Genomic DNA, 22,403 nt, shown 5'->3' on the forward strand with positions numbered 1-22,403 from the left:
ACTGCGATGGACACAATTTTGTGTTCCCATCTCATATAACGCATAGTACATGCTTATTATCGTTCAATATACAATATCATTCGTGTCCATAAATTTCAAAATTCTCTTGTGTGTTTATATTTAAACTCGGCCTACGGCCTCGTTGAAATATAAACGCACGCGAGAAATTTGAAATCTATGGACACTCATATTATGGTATATTGAACTCAACAGCATGCAGCTTATATGTATAATATGTAATGGCCTACTTTTCCCAATTCCTCACTACATATGATTAAATCCTATTGTACATATCAACCCAAACAGAAGGAATTGATCTCCAGCTTCTCCGCAAGCAACAGATGCGTCTTGGTCTGCTCCAGGCTGCTCGGAAGGTGTTCAGTCGCCAAGACAACCTCCGCCAACTCCTCTCCTTGACGACGGCAGCATGGGATATGACCTCACCTAGCAGCGGAGGTACATCATCATCAGAGGAGGGTAGTAGTCCTGATGAGATAGGAACCATAGAGAGGTATACACTTCTACAACAGCTCATGTGTGCTGCTACTCAACCATCACCGGTCAAGGCTCTCTTCATCAGACAGGAATTAAAAGTAAGTCAGATCATTCAACAGTAATTAGTTTGCTGTTTTTGTTGCATTTCTACCTCATTATATTTTATCATCATGACTTACAAATATTTGATATCATTTTATTTAAGCTAGATAAAGCTGAGAGAAATTACATCAGAAAGTCAAAAGGGGCCTAAGCTTTAGATCCTAGCAGAATCTTTGTCGGAGGCAAAATGACAAACATAGCTTAGGCCGCTTTTGACTTTCTAATTTACTCCATCGGCTTTCTTTTATTAGATAAGCAGTTCTCAGCAGCTTCTTTTTGCCAGAAATTACATCATTTAGACTTATTTGCACATCACTTTTGACCATTATTCTACATTTTCCTGACTTCTCTGTAATTGTGTCACCTTAATTTCTTGTTTCACTCCCACCGAGATGCAATGAATTTAGATTGGAATACATATCAGTAGATTGGATATCTTACTCATTCATTTAAACTTGAATGCTATCCATCATTATATGGAAAAGTTAAACATTATTCATACATTGTAATTGCAATTGTTGGATGCTATCATAATATTCATATAGTGTGTAATCGGTGTGTTTGTCATACATTCATCGAAAGTCTTAGGTTGAGAGATTCTTAGCAACAAAGAATGCAGTCCGTTTTAATCCTTCCGCACTCTTCCGACCAATATCCTTTTGTTGCAATAAAACAAATCTTTGTGGGTTTTTTTCACTGACCAGTGCGCTGCACTAGCCCTGACCCAGCACTTGGTGAAGGAGGCCTTCTGTCCATTGAATGGATCTGACCAGGAGCCTATCATAGTCAAGACTGACTTTACTCCATCACCAGCCATGGAGACTGTAGGTCTCCTTCCTAAGTTGCTCCGTTCACATCGTGCTAAACCCCTGGAGCAGCCACCGTCTCCTCTGGTCACTCAGATGATGGAGATGGGTTTCCCAAGGAAGCATGTAGAGTTTGCTATCAAGGCTATCAGTAAGTAAACAAAAAATTGTCTCTCGGCCCGTATTCTGTATTCCTGCTTAACTTAGGGCATGGTCTAACTATGTGTTTTAATCATAGGAATCCAAAATTTTATAAATGTATTTACATTATGTTTCATATCTTTACTTGCCTCTCTCCTTTGCATCGTAATGCCAAAGAACACTATAACAGTAATTATCCCCAGTCATGTATGGATGATTTGGGTGTCAAATGATCTGACAAATTGAACTTGTACTGTTAGAGATACCTGTCACAATTAGCTATCCATAGTTAAACCACAACTTTCAACTAGAATTCATATCAAACCAAAGTTCAGAAGATGGGCCTGAGTATCTTGGTAAACCTAAAATGTAAACTTTGGGGGGGGGGGGGTATAGGATATGTGCTTGCACAATAAATGTTGCAAAGAGAGAACCAATCCCCCCCCCAAAAAAAAAAAGATGTATGATTCCAATTAAGTTAATTTTAAGGCTATTAATTTCATCTTGAAAATTATAATTTCATCTTGAAAGTCATAATCCAGCATGTCCTCAAATAGCATGTCCAATCAAGAAATTGATATTTAATACAATATATCATTGTACTTTTACTCTGAATATGTCCTTGATCCCTTGCCTTATCTAGCTGGTGTATCCGATGCTCAACCCGGTCCTGAGGCTGTAGTCAATTGGTTGGTTGATAATCCTAACATTCAGATCCCACCTGATGTATCTGATGTAGAGAGTAATTCCTCCTATGATAACTGCTCTGACTCCGATCTCAACATTGATGATGAATTTGAAGACCTTGAAACAGACTATGAACAGGTGAGACTTTGTCTTCTTTTCCTATTTTAAATCTAAAATTATGCTATCACACATTCTATTACATCAATTTTCCATTCTTCATTCAATCAAGTTTCCATGATCCTTTGATGGCTAGATATTTTGCAATGTGATTCATACAACCCAAGCCAAAATTTCATTTTCCGAAATAGTCATCTTGACGCAACTGCCTTGTAAATAATGTCCACATAACATTCACCCTTCTGTTCTGTGCAGGACAAAAATATACAAAATTCGTAAAGTCTCTGATGTTATATGATTTTCATACAGTTTGTTGCTGCAAGGATAAACTTTGAATCATACTTTCTTCTCTTCACAGTTGTTATCACCCGAGACGACAGTGTTCAAGAAGAGAAGTGATTTCTTGAGCAATGATGACTTTGCTATGTACGTTAGAGATCATATACAGGTTGGGATGATGGTGAGATGCTGTAGGACATATGAAGAGGTTCAAGAAGGTGACATTGGAAAGGTTGTTAAGGTAAGATTATGATGGTAATAGAGGTTTGAATGATATTGTGAAGGTCAGCAATATATGTACGCGCAACCCCCTACATGTGGGACTGCCCTGTAATGATTTGCCACCATTTTCTAACTCTTATATTTTGTAATGCCCTTAAAATTACCATGAAATAAATTACATGGAAGATTGAAGAAAACCGAGGGTCTCTTGTACAAAGAGGCTGATCATTTTATGAAATTGCCCAAGTGTGATTTTATTTGCCCTGGACAGTATTTTGATGGAAATAATAATTTACATCCAAATACATGATTGAATTGAAAAAATAAAAAAATACAGCATACATGAATGAATTACAGATAAAAAAAATATATACTTGACTTCTTAAAATTGAAAACATTTAATTGATTTGATGATAATTTAAGAGAAAATAAATCCTGGCTACTTGTTTTATATCATGAAATGTTTTATGCAACATAACTCTTATAAAATGTGCTATGTTTCACTCTTCATATTAATCATATCAATTTGTGATTTCTTTCATTTGTATAATCCCCATTCTTTAATATTTTTTTCTGTTATTTTCTTTCTAGCTTGATCGTGATGGTCTTCATGACCTGAACGTCCAAGGAGACTGGCATCTGAAAGGTGGTACCTACTGGGTGAGATACATCCACGTAGAGTTACTAGGATTCCAGCCCCAGTGTGCTCCTGGATCCAACATCAAGGTCGGTGATAGGGTTAGGGTCAAGAGGTCAGTCTCTGCTCCAAGGTATAAATGGGGATCAGTCAACCATCAGAGCATTGGAACAGTCACTGGTGAGTGGTTTTCATGATCAATATTCAAGTTTGCTGGATTAAGTATTATAAAATATTATAGGCATGTGCATGTCATGCAATATTGAGGAATTATGAGGCTTGCAGATATCGCTTTAACCCTAAATGTTTAAGGATATTTTTCGTGAAGTGTCAAATTCCTGATTTAACTACTTAGGTATTGCTGGAAGCCCAATAACATGTAATCAGTTTTCTCAAGCCAGGGAAATAGTAATAGTGCAACTTATTAAATGTTGGATAAAAGACAAATATACTAGACCTTTATTTCGAAAGTATAGAGGGAAATATTCAACCTTGGTTGTACTGGCAAAATTACCTCGGGGGGGGGGGGGGGTTAGGAATAGTAATGCTAGTCCAACCTCAGACAAACAATTCCCGCTATATTTACTCAAGCCTGGTATATTTGTATACTATAAGATAGAGCTATGTTAATGTCTATTTTATTTCTTGCAGGGTTCAATGCGAATGGTAAAGACGTGACAGTAAACTTTCCTCAGCAGCCTCATTGGACTGGTCTGGTTTGTGAGATGGAATTGGTTCTTAGCACACATCCTGGAATAACGTAAGATAATCTTTCCTTATATGATGCAATGTTTATTGTTTATACAGATGAAAGCTGTTGATAGCTTGTGATTGTAGTTATAATGATCACTGATTTATTTTTTAGTAGAAGTTGTTAAGTATACAACATAAAACTCCATAATTATATCTTTGGTTTTGCACAAGTGGGATGCTCGCATTTCAGTTTCTAAGTATGTATTTGCAGTGGTAAAGTTTAAAAGTAAAATCTTATCTTCTAGTGAAGTAGTCTTAATCCCTGTAGCTTATCAACTGAATTATGATTAGAAAACACATAATGAATTTTGCTATTTGTAAATTAGCTTATTCAACAGCTGCACGATTTCCACTTCTAAATGCGACTGTTCATCTGTAAATCATGAATATGCTGAATAAGTCACAAAACATGAAAATATAAGCAGACCAAAATATATGTATCTCTTTTTCAGTATTAGCATTTGTATATTTCCTGTAAGGAATTGAGTGAATGGCTGATTTTTGTTGTATTCACAGGTGTAATGGATGCAGTCAGAGTCCTATTGTTGGCCTGAGATTCAAATGTAAGACATGCGGAGAGTTCAACTTCTGTGAGAACTGCTTCAGAACTAAACGCAATCATAGGCATACCTTCATGAGGATATCAGAACCTGGTAAGTGGAGGATAGTAGTATTATTCCATCTCTATCTTGATGTTTATGGAAAGCCAAAAGAGTGCATTGATTTTTAGTGTATATTCATATTTGAAACTCCGAAAGCACTTAGTCAAGCATGAAAGCTTCTCATCGTGTAATTATATTCTGTGATCAATACACTGTCTAGCTCCACTAGAAATATTCATTTTTGACTTAACAGTATATTCTTTGAGAATCCAAAGTTTCACCTGTCTTAGCGGATGAAGGAACACATCTAAATGAGCTGTCAGCTATGGATTGGAAAAAAAGACTTTCCGATTCAGATTCTGATATTTAGATTCATCTCAATTTATTACAAAAACTTACTTGTTAAAACAGTCAAGAGACTAATACAAACTAAGGTTAGAAAGTAGACATTTAGTCATGTTGTGGATCTTTTTCCTTTCCTGGCATTCATGTGACTCTCCTTATCCTAATGCTTGTATATGTTCTTTAACCCTATCTAGGCCGGGGAGGGGGGGGCTCGGAGGCCCCCCCCTCAACGAATCACGCGATATTTTCGCCGCCCAAATTTTTTTGACCGCGCCGCGCGCTGACTTTTTATTTTCAAGTCTTGCGCAACTTTTGAGACCAATTTTGCGTCATCGGGGTACGTGGTTCTGAAATTATGGAACATTATGTAAGTGCATGTCAGTTTTTTTTTTTATAGTTTTACTGGTCTAAATGTATTTATTTTATGCTCTTTATCATCTCAGAAGAGTCCCCAACAAATTTCATTGAAAAAACAGTGAAAAACAAAAGGTCAAAAACATAGAAATACATAAGAAAATGATTTGATATCGCAATTTTTTTCATGTACACTTGCTAAGAACACCACAAAGAGTTTCTATACCAAAAATTAGTACATTTGGAGCTTTATTTAGGGAGTTAGAGGAAAAAGTATGATTTCGCATACTAATTACGCATAAGTTAGCATAATCACTTAATAGCGATTCGCATGAAATAAATTACTATACAATTTTGCAGATTATGTCCAAGCCGCGTGCCATTTTTCGGCGCGATTGTGCGGTCGACGGCCGAGATCTCCCCTGGCCATATGAACTCCAAAATACCCTGGCCTAGATAGGGTTAACTTTGATTATGCTGAATGAATAATGAAAGTAATGATAATAATAATAATAATGGCTCTGATACAATATTTCTTAATTATTAATATTTTCTTTCACAAAGGTGTATCCCCAGTGAATGTAGGTCGACCAGGACGTAGCTGCAGTAAGAAGGCTCCTCCAGCCGGCTCCCTGATAGAGGAATGGTCACGCTGTGTTAAGAACCTAACAGTGTCATCTAAAGAAGGTCAAATGTCACGTCTTATTGATGGTAATCCTAACACTTACTGGCAGTCATCAGGATCACAGGGAAAGGTAGGTTATACCATCAGCAATAGCAGATTAATTGCTTCAAATGTAGTGTCATACATGTAGTAGCAATACCAATGCTTTACATCATTTTCACTTGGGAGGGAATTGTGAGCTTTGAATGAATTCACATGAACTTTTGGGAATATGCATATTCAAATATGTATCAGATAAATGTTATTTTGAACCATTGTAAATTTGGAAAAAACAAAGGTTACAAGACTGTGAGGTACATACAGAATATTTTGATGAAACAAATCTTAGTTAAACAGATTAATATTAGTATACCACCTCTCCCCCCACCCTCTAACCTTGCCCATTATATTCTGAAATTAGATATTATCTCTTCTTTTGGGGAATGGGTATTGTTGAATCTTGGATATGATGTAGTCATGCATCATGCTAGAAATACTGTAATTTAGTGCTGATAACAGATGTATAATCAGTAGTTCTCTTCACTTATATCACAGCATTGGATCCGTCTTGAGATGCACAACGATGTTCTCCTCCACCGTCTTCGGATGGTAGTAGACCCCAATGATAGCTCCTATCAACCTTCTCTTATCATCATATCTGGTGGTGATACTATCTCAGGAGTGAGAGAATTAAAGACTATCAGAGTTAGTCCATCAGAGTCAATGGTTACCCTCCTACAAGATTGCACTGAGGTAGGATAGTTACATTGTGTTTCTTTTAATTTCCATGGAAACTTTTATATAATGTATTGGAATCTCTAAGAAGGTATTTTGTATCTATAATTTTATTGATTTTTTTACCTAATTGGCTATTGTGTTTTTCTTTTCCTGATTGAGAATTTTCTGATCAATTTTGTTGTAATTGCAATAAGTGGATATTTGGTAGGTTGTTTGTCTTTTTCAGAATCTTTAATTGCTAGGCAATTAGTTTGAGATAGAGGAAGGGAAAAATTGTACTGTTGATTATAGATATGCAATTAATGGTTTGAACATATTTATGACTTGTATTATATCAGTGTATTTAATTAAAGTGCACTGAAGATCACGTTTATTTGTTGAAATTAATAAATTGAATTTCTTCCTCTCCACCCAGTTCCATCGTTTCTTAGAGATTGCTGTCAAGCAGTGTAAATCAAGTGGTATAGACTGCAAGGTCCATGGTCTCTCCATCATAGGCCGATCCAGACCAGATGAAGATGACCTCGCATCAACATTTGCTTTCATGTCTTCGGACAATGAGGATGACCATAGTACAAACATGATGACTAGACTGTCATCAAGACAACGGTCAGCGGGTGACCATGCTGGTAGCAGGGAGATACAGACTAAGGTGTTTGTATGGGGTCTGAATGATAAAGACCAACTGGGAGGACCACGAGGGTCAAAGGTGAGATATGATTTCATTCTTGTGTTAATCCTCTACAATGCACTGATATTTAGTATGATATGGAATCAAGATGTTTGAATTGAATTGGCTTGGTGTGGTCGGGGAGATGATGAAGACATTTGTAGTGTACAACCCTGCTCCACAGAAATACATAAATTATCAATGAATGAAAAAGTAATGTAAATTCTCAAGATTTTTCTATCATCAAGGTCTTTTATTTCGAAGTTCTTTTCTCAGGCCAGTTTTATAAATGATTTATAGTAACTTCCATGATGACATGAAAAGTAGTCAATCAAATATCAAGGTTTCATGGTAATTACATTGGGCTATAACCCTCACATTCATCAAAACCAGTTTTTATTTATGATGCACATTCATATACTCACTCTCAAATAATGTTCATTTTTCTCATGATTTACAGATCAAGACACCTGTTTTGAATGACTTCCTGTCTAGTCTGAAGGTTGTGTGCTGTGCTGGTGGATCAAAGAGCCTCTTTGTTGGTAAGAATACACCCATCATTACAATTTTTTCCTATGTTCTTATGATAGTCTGTCAATATGTATATGTATCAATGGTAGAGTTTCTGTGAATATTGTCATTTACCCATTGCTCCATGGATAATAAAACAATGAAATGAAAGCAAGGAAATTATATTCATACATCATATTGTGCTGTGCACTCCACCTAGGTGAGGTAAATGGGGGGAACTGGCCGGATTCCTTGCACTGCAGTGCGTGTAACTGCTTCTTTGCCAAAGACAGAATGATTATGCTGCATTATTAAAGAGACTTCTAATAGTGGTAATCATCATTTAGTATAGTTATCATTATTAACTTGTGTAGTGAATGCATAATAATCGTTGTCCCCTGTCTATCATTGCATAGTTACTGCTGAGGGTAAGGTGTATGCCTGTGGAGAAGGAACCAACGGACGATTAGGGTTAGGATCATCACAGAATGTAGACATCCCACGTCAGGTCAATGGACTCTCACAGTATGTAGTCAAGAAAGTAGCTGTGCATTCTGGTAAGTAAACACTTTTACTTCATCTATTATTCTTCTTAATCTAATGATAGATTCAGAATTTTTTTTGAGTTATTTGATCTTTTATAATCTAAGAAGAGATAAAAAAGACAACTAAATCTTCACGAAACTATCAATTCTTTGTGTTTTCCTTTGCCTCCGAGCTGTGCCAATTGAATATGTAGATGTTATTCAAATAATTTTCTATTTCTTTATCAGGTGGTCGTCATGCTATGGCATTGACTGTAGATGGCAAGGTATTCTCATGGGGAGAAGGAGATGATGGCAAACTTGGACATCTTAGTAGAATGTAAGTTGATATATATTCCTCTTTGTGTCATTTCTTTTGCTATGGTTTGATATTGAATTTTGTGCTTAGCTACAACGTTACATGTACATGGTAATTCAAGGCTGCTGTAAACTGATAACTGTCACATCTGCACCCAACTACAGCGTCATGGAACTCTCGTTCTGTTGCTATGTACCTGTAATAATGATGATGATGATGAACATTGCTGTGTGTAAAACTGTTACGCACTGTGAGCCTAACTACAGCATGATTATATGTATTTTGTATTGAGCTTTAGAAAATAACATGAGGACTGGCATCCCCATGACTGTTGATGGTTTGTGTAAAGTCTGTCTGATTTCTACTTAAAATGTATAAGATAATTACCCAAAGGCATCCATATTTTTCAGTGGTCTATTTTTTCTTATAATGAAAAGTTGGGACCACTTAGTCAGACGTATTTTTGGGCCTTGGTATTTTTTACCGAAAAAACACATTTCTTAATTTACATCTATTGTGCAAAAAAGTTGTATATTCAGAACTGAATGAATTGATATAGCTCAATGAATCTTTTCCAGGAACTGTGAGAAGCCACGTCTTCTTGAAGCTCTGAAGACCAAGCGAATCCGAGACATAGCTTGTGGTAGCTCACACAGTGCAGCAGTCACATCTAGTGGTGAGCTGTATACATGGGGCCTAGGAGAGTATGGTAGACTAGGACATGGTGATAGTACTACACAACTTAGACCTAAACTGGTAAGGTGGTATGGTGATTTCAATAGAGATATTAGAGAATTCATGGAGATATATTATATTTATTTCAGTTTATTGCAAATGTAGTGGTTCTCAATGTCTTTAAATTAACAGGAGTATGAAGAAGATTTTTTTCCAAAGTAAGACTTTATTCAATATTTCTCCACAAATCTTATACTCGGTAATCAAATACAAAATGTTTGTAATACATAACATACATTATTATGCATGTATGGAAAAACAAAATTATTAGAGAAAGTAAAAAAAAAAGAGTTCATTAACCCATTCAAGACAAGCTTATTTTGATATAGCTTGTGTATTCTAGAGACACCAGCCTGAGTATACTGAGGACTAGACGTGGGCAAGTTGAATAGAGGTTGTTAAAATGGAAAACTAAATTGGAAACCAATAATGTTAACAATATGTTGCTATCATGAAGGATTGGGGGGTCTTTAATATTGGTTTAGTGATTGGGACTTACTTTGGTAACCCCCCCCCCCCAATATATTGCTAAAAGTGTTTCCATCAATTTTGGAGAGCACTTATTCATCCTTTCTTTAACTATTGCCTTTCTACTTTATACTCTCTTCTCATTCAGGTGAAAGCACTGGTTGGTAAGCGTGTGATCCAGGTTGCCTGTGGAAGCAGAGATGCACAGACCTTGACCTTGACAGATGAAGGAATGGTCTACTCCTGGGGTGACGGTGACTTTGGAAAGCTAGGGCGGGGTGGTAGTGAAGGATGCAGCGTACCTCACAATGTAGAGAGATTGAATGGTCAAGGAGTGATACAGATTGAATGTGGTGCACAGTTCTCATTGGCTCTCACCAAGGCTGGTCAAGTATGGACATGGTAAGATTGAAGATTAACTATGCCCCAAATATCATGACTGCCATTATCTAATGTTGAATTTAGTGTGTAGTTCACAGAAAAGGTTAGACTATTTTCAAATTCAGGACTTATGATAGCAATGTTTGATTTGATGTATAAGACATATTTATTTCATCTTGTTATTCGAGTGTGGTATGTGCAATGTACAATTCTCATTGGCACTCACCCCGGGGGGCCACTTCCATTCACGAGTGGATACCATGCGCGACCATGGGGTCTCGAAAAGCACCCTAAACACGTAATTTCCATATTCTGAAAATGCACCCCTTAACAAGTATTGGCGTGTGAAACCCTACCCTTAACAAGTAGGCCCTATTGGAAACAAAACGATACTCTTGGCAAATATTCCCTGAAATGAACCCCTAAACAAGTACAGGAATGTTTTATTGTACCTGGTCCTTCGGTCGTCGGCTTTACCTTATTTGGTTTGGACGACCCCAGCTTCTACACCTCGTGCAAAACGGACTCTAAACACGAAGTGTTGGGGCAAAAAGGACATCCTTTATGATACATTTTAATTTTGTTTTATCATCCCCGCAAAGTCGACCCTAAACACGTAATTTTCCTAGTGAAATAGATTTCACTATTTCATTATTTTAGTGTTTTTGACACCCTTATCACGTTACGTACGTAATGTGCCCTATCGTGAAAAAGACATCCTTTTTACGTGTTTTTTGGGTCGCGCATGGTATCCACTCGTCAATGTAAGTGGCCCCCCCCCGGGGCACTTACCAAGACTAGTCAAGTATGTACTTTGTAAGATTTAATAGGAATTGTGCAAAATATGTCAATGAGTATCTTGATCCAAAGTTAAGTCTACTGTGCAGTTTCTATAAAATGAGGGGCCTTTTTTTTCAATTTTGAGTCTGGAAAATAAATCTTAGATTGAATAAAGACTTTTTATTTCATTTTCATATTTAAGTTTGGAATGTGTTCATTGTAATGTTTATCTTTATAATTTTTGGAATGTACATGTTCCAAGACTTGGGCAACTTCACACTAGTCTGCCATTATTTTTAGCAGGAATCTTGCTCAGAATCTTCATGTATCACAGATGCTTTCCTGCATTTGCCATTACTTTATCTATTGAAATTGGAAGATAAGTGAGGATTCTCGGCAGGAAGAGGTAGCTTAAACTTTTGTGAAGGTGGATGAAGCAATACTCCTTTTGCCATCATCTGGGTCCCGTCCTACAAAGAGTTACGGTTGATCCAATCAATTGTAACTCTATGGAAAGCCATCAGTGTCATAATTTTTTCTACAGGAAATTGCAAAATGTCCTTTGTAAACAAAGGAAAACACACCAAATTGTCAAGAAATCAATGACTTTATGGATATACATTCTTATCTAGAACAATATTTGAATAAACATGCATTTCATATATTGACTTTGCTGGCTTTCCATAGTTGCTATCAATTGGATCAATTGCAACTGTTTGTAAGACAGGCCCCTGATTTCATTTTGTTTGTATTCCAGGGGTAAAGGTGATTACTTCCGTCTTGGTCATGGAACTGACTCTCATGTCCGCAAGCCTCAGGTTGTAGAAGGTCTGAAAGGCAAGAAAATAATCCATGTCGCGGTGGGAGCACTGCATTGTCTAGCAGTCACCGATACAGGACAGGTATGGTCTTAAGCCATGATATGTTAATAGGGTTTGTCAGATTAGAGATTGGTTAAGAATTCTAAACATGATCATGGTATAACTGATTTATAGGTTTATGCTTCAGTCATGGTATATTCCCTCTGATGTTAGACATCCATCTATATGAATTGCCTGAACTTGATCTTCCTTAAACCTGTATGATCGCTGTCTGAAACCTTTATTGGTCAAAGTCTAGTTGCAGTTATTTGTAAAAGAAAACAAAACAGGGCAAATATGATTATGGAGAGAGAACATATATATTGACTTTAAACAGGTTTTAAAAGATGTTTATATTGCATGTAGAGACAACCAAAACTGTAGGTATGACATTTTCAAGTTTGACTTTCTTCTTGATTTTCCATCAGGTATATGCCTGGGGAGATAATGACCATGGCCAGCAAGGTGATGGGACCACTACGGTCAACAAGAAGCCTGCCCTCGTTCAAGGTCTAGAAGGGGTCCGTATCACAAGGGTAGCTTGTGGATCCTCCCACAGTATCTCCTGGGCAACTACCGACACAGCCATTCCTTCAATGCATGAACCTGTTCTCTTCACGACACCAAGAGATCCACTAGGTGCTACAGAATTAGGTGAGTGGATTTTAAATAGTTATCCAATGCCTGATAAGTTAATCCAGCTGTCCTTAGACTCAAACTGCATTGATGAAATGAGTTAGTAGAGTCAGATCTATCTTGCAAAGTTGTCAACCATTTTTCTGAGGTTATTTCATCAAACAATAATCATCAATACTTTTCAATTTAAGACCTTGAAAACACCCAGTATTTCCACTATTAACATTCAAACCTTAATTGATCAAATCAATAGAAGGATTATATCTATGGAGTGAGTTCTTATAAACACTCTTTGATTCATTGTGATCATACTTTTTCTCCTTTTGTGGCAGGTGTATTTGGAGACCCAGGTCAAGAGGCAGCTGATAAGAGTTCTTCCATTGGAGGTAGTTCATCTAAACAAAGGCCTTCTCTTGCCAAGGTAGTACTGTCCCTTGACAGCAATATCACCAAGCAACAAGCACTTAGTCAGATCTTGACTACTCTACAGATCATCTATGCCAGGTAATTATCTTGATATTGAAAGCTCATTGCACATGTACAAAGGGTATAAATTTTTCTTTCTGTATCTCAATGTAATATGGTAAATGATACCCGTTTGTGTGAATTCAATTGAATAGGTCTTTGTTTTGTTGATGTATATGTTGTAGAGGTTGGCTTCCATTGTAGCATTAATTCTATTGATCTAAAAAGGCACAGTTTGCAGGAAGAAAGAAAACAACAACTTGTAAATTTGCCATTTTAGATAACATATGGATTCCATTTTCAAGAAGGTTGATGTAATGTCATATTTTCCTGAACAGAGATGCTGTAGTTGGTTCCCTGATGTCAAGAACAGACACTAGTATGTCTGAATCAGAAGGTAATTCTATTGTCCCATCACCCAACGATCAAAGCCCTCTATCAGCCGTCACTAGCCCCATGGGTCTGGGTAGGATGATGGCGGCAGGAGACGCTGCTGCTGGCATGGATGTGAGTAACTTGTCTCTTTTCATTATGAAATCATATGAATTTGCATTTATTTGAGATAATTTGTCACACTTTATTATTCAAATCTACAGTAATCCTTTTCCATGAAATGATTATGATTAATGTAGTGCATGAAAATGATTGATACAGAGATACCAGAACTGACTCCAAAACATTGTTTATCATACATTGTGAATAGTGTTTTTGTCATATGAATTTTTTTTAACAAAAGAAGTGAATTGTCAAAGCTTTTGAGTTAAAATATTCTGTAAGTATGTTACCTTATCTTGAATGATCTATACAATTCTTATAAAAGATATATTTATATCTTTGTATAGTTACCTGGAGACATTGATTCAGATCGTCCTGGTCCATCTAGTATCAACAGACACTCCTCAATTGTAGCAGAGACTATCACCAGTGCAGACCAGGTGAGCTTCACCTTATGAATTAAGTTAACTCAGATTGATAAAAATATCCTGTGCATAGTAAAAAAAGAGAAGAGGTTCTAAATGATAAAGAAGGCACTCTGAAATTCTTGCATTGATATGTTTTTCCAACTCACTCATTATACCATGTCATATCAAATTTGGCCTCCTGGAAGGTACGTGCATCAAATCGTTTTAGAAAATGTATAGAATCAGGATGAAAAATAATAGCAATGTTGATTGGGTGGGGGGGATTCCATAACATATTTATGCCTGACGATTTATACATGTCTGTATTACCTTTGTGAAATTGTTTGTCTTTGTTTTCTAGTTTATATGAAAGTTTTCATGCACTCTGATTATCATAGCTTGAGCAGTTTTTGATGTTATTAAAAGAGGAATCGAGGAAAATGGTAGTCAGACATACAAAAAGGTTGATTATTTCATGGAATTGCCACAAGTAAATGTGTGTTGGCTGTGTTTCCTTATGAAGGTAGCAAGTCCTGTAGGCCAATTTGTGGGTTTTTTTCCTTTGTGAAGGTAATATGTCCTGAAGACCAGTTTATTATTATTTTTTCTTTGTAAAGGTAACAAGTCCTGAAGAGCAAGGAGGTGGCGCAATCATCTTACACAGTCTAGATGAATTCACTGGTAAACTACAACCTGATGATGCTCGTATCTTGGTTGATCTTCTCAAGCTAGCAGTAGCAGGACGATGTGGAGAGCATAGTCAACAGGCCATCTCAGATACACTTACTGCTATGGCTAAGGCTTATCCTGAGGTATGATACAATAAAAAAGAATCAGAACCCCTAAAGATATGTTGTAAAGACTAAATTGGAATGAATGCCAGTTATTGTCTCACCTGCGAAGCAAAGTGAGACTATAGGCGCCGCTTTTCCGACGGCGACGGCGGCGGCGACGGCGTCAACATCAAATCTTAACCTGAGGTTAAGTTTTTGAAATGATGTCATAACTTAGAAAGTATATGGACCTAGTTAATAAAACTTGGCCATAAGGTTAATCAAGTATTACTGAACATCCTATTAGAGTTTCATGTCACATGACCAAGGTCAAAGGTCATTTAGGGTCAATGAACTTAGACCATGTTGGAGGAATCAACATCGAAATCTTAACCTGAGGTTAAGTTTTTGAAATGTCATCATAACTTAGAAAATATATGGACCTAGTTCATGAAACTTGGACATAAGGTTAATCAAGTATCACTGAACATCCTGCATGAGTTTCACGTCACATGACTAAGGTCAAAGGTCATTTAGGGTCAATGAACTTTGGCCGAATTGGGGATATCTGTTGAATTCCCATCATAACTTTGAAAGTTTATGGATCTGATTCATGAAACTTGGACATAATAGTAATCAAGCATCACTGAAAATTTTGTGCAAGTTTCAGGTCTCATGATTAAAGTCAAAGGTCATTTAGGGTCAATGAACTTTGGCCGAATCGGGGGTATCTGTTGAATTACCATCATAACTTTGAAAGTTTATTGGTCTAGTTCATTAAACTTGGACATTAGAGTAATCAAGTATCACTGAACATCCTGTGCGCGTTTCAGGTCACATGACCAAGGTCAAAGGTCAATGAACTTTGGCCGAATTGGGTGTATCTGTTGAATTACCATCATAACTTTGAAAGTTTATGGATCTGATTCATGAAACTTGTACATAAGAGTAATCAAGTATCACTGAACATCCTGTTCGAGTTTCAGGTCACATGATCAAGGTCAAAGGTCATGTAAGGTCAATGAACTTTGGCCATGTTGGGGTTTTTTTTTGAATAACCATCATATCTCTGTAAGTTTATTGGTCTAGTTCATAAAAAAGGGAAATAAGAGTAACCATGTATCACTGAACATCTTGTGCGAGTTAGAGTAGTATTCAAAGTGAGCACTGCTGCTATATTGAACCGCGTGATGCAGGTGAGACGGCCAGAGGCATTCCACTTGTTATACATTTAAAACCACTTGAAATTACTATTTATTAAAAGAAGGGCTGAATGGATATTTATGAAAGGTCGACTCTAAAGGTATTGTCATTTATGAATAATCATTTGTATTCCTTTAGTGCCTTTTCGACAAGATCATAGTGCTTTGAGTTGCCATCCCTGGTCAGATGAAATGGATACAATTTATCAGGCAGTGACATAAATCTAGGATAGGTAGGTTTTCAAATTTCAGTGATAACAATGTTGGTAATGAATTTTATTTACTTTATACACCACACTTGTTCCAACTCTCAGGTTGCTGACATGTTGCTAGAACTATGTGTAACAGAGCTAGAGGATGTAGCAGCAGACACTAAGGCAGGTCACTCAGCTATGCAACCAGTCATCCAAGAGAGCTCCCATCCTTACGCCGACGATACCACCCTCGTTGGTAACGTCCGCATTCCAGGTGCTGAAGCACTTCGTGTAGAATTTGACCGCCAGTGCTCAACGGAACGACGACATGATCCCCTGACCATCATGGATGGTGCTGGTCGAACAGTATCTGTGCGGTCCGGCAGAGAGTGGTCCGACTGGTCAGCAGAGCTTCGTATCGCAGGAGATGAGCTGAAATGGAAGTTTACGAGCGATGGATCTGTCAATGGCTGGGGATGGAGGTTGACAGTGTTCCCTATGATGCCTGCTGCAGCACCGAAACACCTGTTATCTGATAGAGCTATCCTATCTCAACCATCTATTGATCTAGTCACCTGTCTCCTAGACTTCAGATTGGAAACCAGTCGAGATAAGAAGATCATGCCAAGACTGGCTGCAGCATTGGCTGCTTGTGCTCAGCTAAGTACTCTAGGTAAGACTCTAATATAACAACACATTGTTCTACATCATGGTATCTGTCACAATCTTAGAAAATATTTTTTGCTGTAAAAAAAAAATAAATTACACTCATGCCTGACTGGCAATGCAGTGTGCACCTTTAAACAAATACATTGGCATCTGTCTTTATCTAAACATCTCATTTAATTAAGGTGAATTTTCTCCCAAATGGTACTGGCAACTTGTCAAGGTCTACAGCTTCATTAATATAGAGCTCTGGAATAGAATAAAATTGTTGTATTTCATAAGTTGTCTCTCCAGTAGCAGTTTATATGAATCATATTTGCTAGTGACTTCAATAATGTTTTCAGTGATACTGTATTCACTTGACTGTGTGAAATAAGCAAGCTGCTAAACAGCTAATGTCTGATCTCAATCTTTTCTGACTCTGTTGATATCAGCTGCTGCACAGAGAATGTGGGCATTGCAGAGACTTAGGAAGCTCATCTCTACAGAGTTCAAAGGTCATCTCAATGTAGATGCTATCTTATGCCAACATGAACAACAGACAGACAGCTCCTCATCCTTTGGGGTAAGACAAGATTTTTAGTTCCCTAGTACTGTATGATTTATCTTAGAAATTGGAAACATTCTAGTTTCAGCCCAAATCTGATCAGAATCTGTGTTATTTATCACTCACATTTACCTTTTTATGTCATTAAAAAACATTAGGATATTTTTATCAAGGGATACTTATTTCCCTTTTCCATTTGTTCATTGTTTATTTTTTTCCTTTTTGTTCCAACCATTATTTGAAATATATTGCATAGGCCAATATCTGTGAATCAATGTGCACAGAAATATTTGCTTGACTGTTTGTCAAGTATGTATCAATAGGTTAATTGGTAATGATAGTTTAGAAGGTATTAATTATTTGTTATTCTTTTCCAGGATTTCAGTGGCACTGCACTGGCAGCATTGGTGAAGGGATTACCCGAAGCACTCCAGAGGCAGTACGAGTATGAGGATCCTATTGTAAGGGGAGGAAAACATCTCTTACACAGCCCATTCTTCAAGGTAGGCAAAGTTCTTATTAAGAAAAAAAGTTATCAAATATACTAATAAGACAAGAATAGGTACACCATGATAATAGTAAGTTATTTACAATTTATTCAAGGTTGAATATATCCTTATGAAAAATACAGCTCAGAAATGCAACATCAAAAAAAAATTAAAAATGTCAAGCCATAGATTAGTGAACATATTACAATATAAAATGTATGCATATTTCAGTTTTAATGGTTTACTTGCTTATAAGGCCAACCTTTCCCAAGTTGATATTTGCCCTAGTCAAAGCATTTTTTTAGAAGGCATTATGCAAAACAATAACTCTTCATAGTCAAATTCCACATCATTCAAACAGATTTCTGTGGTCACAAAAAAGTTGAATTAAGCAAAGGTACCTGTGGCATAGTCTGTTTGGATTCAGGAAGGACTTAGCTTTCATGTATTTGCTTAAATGCATAATTAATGCCTATTGGTTGGGTATTGTGTCATTATGGGATCTCTGTTGTGGTATGCCATTCATACAGGTGCTTGTCGCCCTAGCCTGTGACCTCCAGCTGGACTCCTTACCCTGCTGTGCTGAATCCCATCGATGGGCTTGGTTCAGACGATACTGTATGGCCGCTAGGGTAGCTGAGTCTCTTGAGAATCGAACCACACTGACCAGGGTGTTTGGTGAAGAGGTTATGAAGAAGGTTACTCAGATCAGTGCTGACTGGGAGGATCCTTCCAATGAACATGAGAGTCATAAGATCTTCAAGAGAGAACAAGATGAACAGATACTGCTATGGATGAATAGGTAGGAGGCATCTGCAAAGGCAAACAATCACCTGCTTATTGTTGAGACTAGTCCCCTATTGCATAAGAGTTTTTGGCAACTGTATATCAATTGTATTGGTAATCTGGCTCACAAGCCAATCAAAATTAAGGTTACCATAATTGGATAGATTTCCAAGGTCCCAAGAGATCTGTTTCAGGCAAAGTTACCCATTTTATTCTTTGAAAATTGCTATAATGCAACAAGCCATTCTGGATAAATTTTGATGGAACTTGTATGGATCATCTTAATTGAACTTTAGGTAACTTTTTTGAGAGCTTGTTCTTTCTTAGGCGTTCTAATTTGGAATGAAGTTATGTGTCGTACCTGACATTTCAAAAGTGTACGCTATTTGATAAAAATTGCAAAGCCCTTTCACATAACATCTTTATACGTAGAAGTAACTGTTGCTCTTTGGCCAACTGTATGAATATATGAGAGCCTCCAATGAGCTAGAGCCTCATTCCATTTGTCATAATGTGCTGTTTGTTTGATATTGACTATTATAAATTATTTCTGTCCAGACGATCTGATGACTGGACATTGTCCTGGGGAGGCAGTGGAACCATCTACGGCTGGGGTCACAATCACAGAGGTCAACTAGGTGGTATTGAAGGGGCAAAGGTCAAAGTTCCTACTGCTATCGAGTCATTGACCTCTCTCAGACCAATCCAGATCGTTGGTGGTGAACAGACATTGTTTGCTGTTACAGCTGATGGCAAAGTAAGTTTATAAAGTATTTCATTTTCTTTATTATTATGAGTCCTGGGGCAAGTAACACAAAACTTAGCAATGATCGTAGAACATTTTTCTACGATTAATTGCATTGACTACAATTTACAATCAATCATGAAAATTAATCACCAATCTTTGTGTTACGGGAGCCAGCTCTTTGTGAATAAGATTTTTCTAAACTAAAACAAAGATCCTATGAATGATGTAAGATTTTATTTAGCCATGGGTGCATACATGTTGCTCCTTAGATGCATAACAGCAAATCTTTATATGAAACATTCTGTGATTTATTAGTGTAGCTCTTCAAGGTATCCTTCATACCATGAGGTGGAGTCAGGCTTCTCATTCACATCTCTTAACTTAACCACCCTCTTCACTCCATTTCCCCTTTTTTGGACCATCTACTTAATGTAACCATAAAACTTAGTTAATTGTGTTGTCCTCTTATGTATACTCTGAAAACTTTGAGTAGAATTCATGTCAGAAGATTGTGCACTCAATGACAATAACTAGCTTATTTCTTACTTACTTGTTCATTTTATATTGATAATACAAAAGTCACCATATATAGTAGGTGTGATAATAAGTCTTTACTTTGGTTTATGTAGTTATATGCTACAGGGTATGGTGCCAGCGGTCGTCTAGGAATCGGAGGAACTGATTCAGTCTCCACACCAACCTTATTAGAATCCATCCAACATGTTCATATCAAGAAGGTTGCTGTCAACTCTGGTGGAAAGCACGCCCTCGCTCTGTCCGTTGAGGGAGAGGTGTACTCATGGGGTGAAGGAGAGGATGGCAAGCTGGGTCATGGAAACAGAACGTAAGATATTTTTGCCCTGGTTGTTTTGACAATCAAGTAATATACAGGAAGCAGGATTTATTTCCTTGGATATCCTTGCATACAGGGAGAATTATGCACTTCAGGGGCTGAAGGGATAATACCATCCATCTTGTCCATAACATTTATTTGCTGAATCATCTGGCTTAAAAATCATTTGCTAGTGGATAGGGCAGATAGTTTTCAGCTTATTCTTAAAGAATTACTATGTTGTGGTCTTGTAGCAGCAGGGTACTTTTCTTTCAAACCTAATTTTTAAAAAGAAATACGAATTAGAAAGGTGTAAGTGGACATGATCGACTAATTTTAGTTTTGTGCAAAATGATGTGGTATACATGTTCATGTACCATTGGCAGTTAACCTTAGTTTGACAAGAAAAATGAATCTGTATATCTTAGAATTTATGATTTCAAATTGTTTTTGTTCACAGCCAATGTGATAGACCTCGCGTGATAGAGAGTCTTCGTGGTAAGGAGGTGATTGATATAGCTTGCGGTGGTGCTCATAGTGCGTGTGTAACATCTAGTGGTGAACTCTACACTTGGGGGAAGGGAAGGTATGGTAGACTGGGACACGGAGACAGTGAAGATCAACTCAGACCAAAGATGGTAAGTAAAGCAAGAGATTATAAAAGTAACAAATGCACTATAGATGATGGAAAATGTCTGGCATCACGTTTGATTAGGATTCTCTAAGTTTGTGATATCAGTACGTTCAAGAAGCACCTTAATACAAATTTCAAGGGAAATGCCCATTCAGATCGGATTAAGTCAAAGCTTCATCAGAAATATGTGTTGGTCATTCCATTAGAATTCCTCATGTGCAATAAAGGAGTACAATAAAAATCACTGAAGTATAGGATTGTGTTTTATACTTCCACCATATTGTTATACAAGAAGTGCATGTATATTACCTTTTTCCAAAGTGTGCAAAGTCAATTACCAGTAGTCTGTGTTCATGCCAAATTAGATTGTGTATTGAACCTACAACCATTTAGCATGGGTTATGTATATCTGCATTGGTTTTTTTTCTGTGACAAATTTCACCTTCAGTTCTGATGTATCTTTTACGCTCTGTACCCTGTCTGAAAACCAGCACCTGTGAAATAATAAGTATGTTCCCCTTTCTCCCTTCTCCCTCAGGTTGATGCCCTGAAAGGCTACCGAGTCATTGACGTAGCCTGCGGCAGTGGCGACTCCCAGACGCTATGTATATCAGATGATGATAACGTCTGGTCATGGGGAGATGGTGACTATGGCAAGCTAGGTAGAGGAGGAAGTGATGGTTGTAAGGTACCTCAGAAGGTTGATGCTTTGAGTAGTCTTGGTGTATGTAAGGTGGAGTGTGGATCACAGTTCTCCATCGCTCTCACAAAGTCTGGATGTGTATATACATGGTAAGCTCTCTACAGTATACTTTATCTAGTATTGAAGGAGGACACAATGAGAATACATAGTGCTTAATACTTAAGGTCTCTATAGCTCAGTTATGATGAGGCTCACAAACATGAGAAGAATGCAAAGCTGATAAAAGGCAATGTCCAACTTTCACATTTTATTTGGCTTGACTTTGTCATGTTTTCACATTTGCTTCCTTTACAAAGCCTTCACAAAACGTTTATGAGTCCCTTGAAAACTAGTCTTAAGTGCCATACAGACATATGACCCCAGTCTCTGGATTCTGTACATAAAGTGAAAGTGCAAAGTGTTTCATATTTGACTGCACTTTATTAGAACACATTATTATCATTGTTTTGTAATTACACAAGAGGGAGACAAACAGTGTACTTCATGGGTGTCCAGTCCTTTAGCTGCAGAGATTTCTTTTGTCTAGGCTGCAGTTGAAAATAGTTTCCATGAAACTGTTGAAGCGGTTGATGAATGAACAAAAAATTACAACATATTAAAATGAGACAATATTTTCAAAGCATTTGACCATCCCCAAT

The 22,403-nt window shown here is 37.2% G+C and overlaps 1 protein-coding gene across 2 annotated transcripts in view; it reads left to right on the top strand.

The window, feature by feature from the left end:
• LOC121408430 (E3 ubiquitin-protein ligase HERC2-like) overlaps positions 1 to 22,403 on the top strand; it is a 73,697-nt gene that overhangs the window by 41,358 nt on the left and 9,936 nt on the right. For both annotated transcript variants that reach the window (XM_041599909.1, XM_041599916.1), the window contains exons 37-65: positions 307 to 593; positions 1,302 to 1,554; positions 2,188 to 2,369; positions 2,707 to 2,868; positions 3,441 to 3,666; positions 4,138 to 4,246; positions 4,756 to 4,892; positions 6,105 to 6,295; positions 6,760 to 6,957; positions 7,358 to 7,651; positions 8,073 to 8,154; positions 8,539 to 8,679; positions 8,896 to 8,986; positions 9,544 to 9,721; positions 10,317 to 10,570; positions 12,087 to 12,231; positions 12,618 to 12,843; positions 13,158 to 13,329; positions 13,629 to 13,797; positions 14,133 to 14,225; positions 14,810 to 15,004; positions 16,482 to 17,034; positions 17,462 to 17,592; positions 17,952 to 18,077; positions 18,593 to 18,864; positions 19,407 to 19,605; positions 20,226 to 20,440; positions 20,889 to 21,066; positions 21,601 to 21,854. In XM_041599909.1, the coding sequence (XP_041455843.1) occupies positions 307 to 593; positions 1,302 to 1,554; positions 2,188 to 2,369; positions 2,707 to 2,868; positions 3,441 to 3,666; positions 4,138 to 4,246; positions 4,756 to 4,892; positions 6,105 to 6,295; positions 6,760 to 6,957; positions 7,358 to 7,651; positions 8,073 to 8,154; positions 8,539 to 8,679; positions 8,896 to 8,986; positions 9,544 to 9,721; positions 10,317 to 10,570; positions 12,087 to 12,231; positions 12,618 to 12,843; positions 13,158 to 13,329; positions 13,629 to 13,797; positions 14,133 to 14,225; positions 14,810 to 15,004; positions 16,482 to 17,034; positions 17,462 to 17,592; positions 17,952 to 18,077; positions 18,593 to 18,864; positions 19,407 to 19,605; positions 20,226 to 20,440; positions 20,889 to 21,066; positions 21,601 to 21,854 (5,713 nt within the window). The remainder of the gene's footprint in view (positions 1 to 306; positions 594 to 1,301; positions 1,555 to 2,187; positions 2,370 to 2,706; positions 2,869 to 3,440; positions 3,667 to 4,137; positions 4,247 to 4,755; positions 4,893 to 6,104; positions 6,296 to 6,759; positions 6,958 to 7,357; positions 7,652 to 8,072; positions 8,155 to 8,538; positions 8,680 to 8,895; positions 8,987 to 9,543; positions 9,722 to 10,316; positions 10,571 to 12,086; positions 12,232 to 12,617; positions 12,844 to 13,157; positions 13,330 to 13,628; positions 13,798 to 14,132; positions 14,226 to 14,809; positions 15,005 to 16,481; positions 17,035 to 17,461; positions 17,593 to 17,951; positions 18,078 to 18,592; positions 18,865 to 19,406; positions 19,606 to 20,225; positions 20,441 to 20,888; positions 21,067 to 21,600; positions 21,855 to 22,403) is intronic.

The sequence above is a fragment of the Lytechinus variegatus genome, chromosome 1, assembly GCF_018143015.1.
Source record: "Lytechinus variegatus isolate NC3 chromosome 1, Lvar_3.0, whole genome shotgun sequence".
NCBI classification, from domain to species: Eukaryota; Metazoa; Echinodermata; class Echinoidea; order Temnopleuroida; family Toxopneustidae; genus Lytechinus; species Lytechinus variegatus.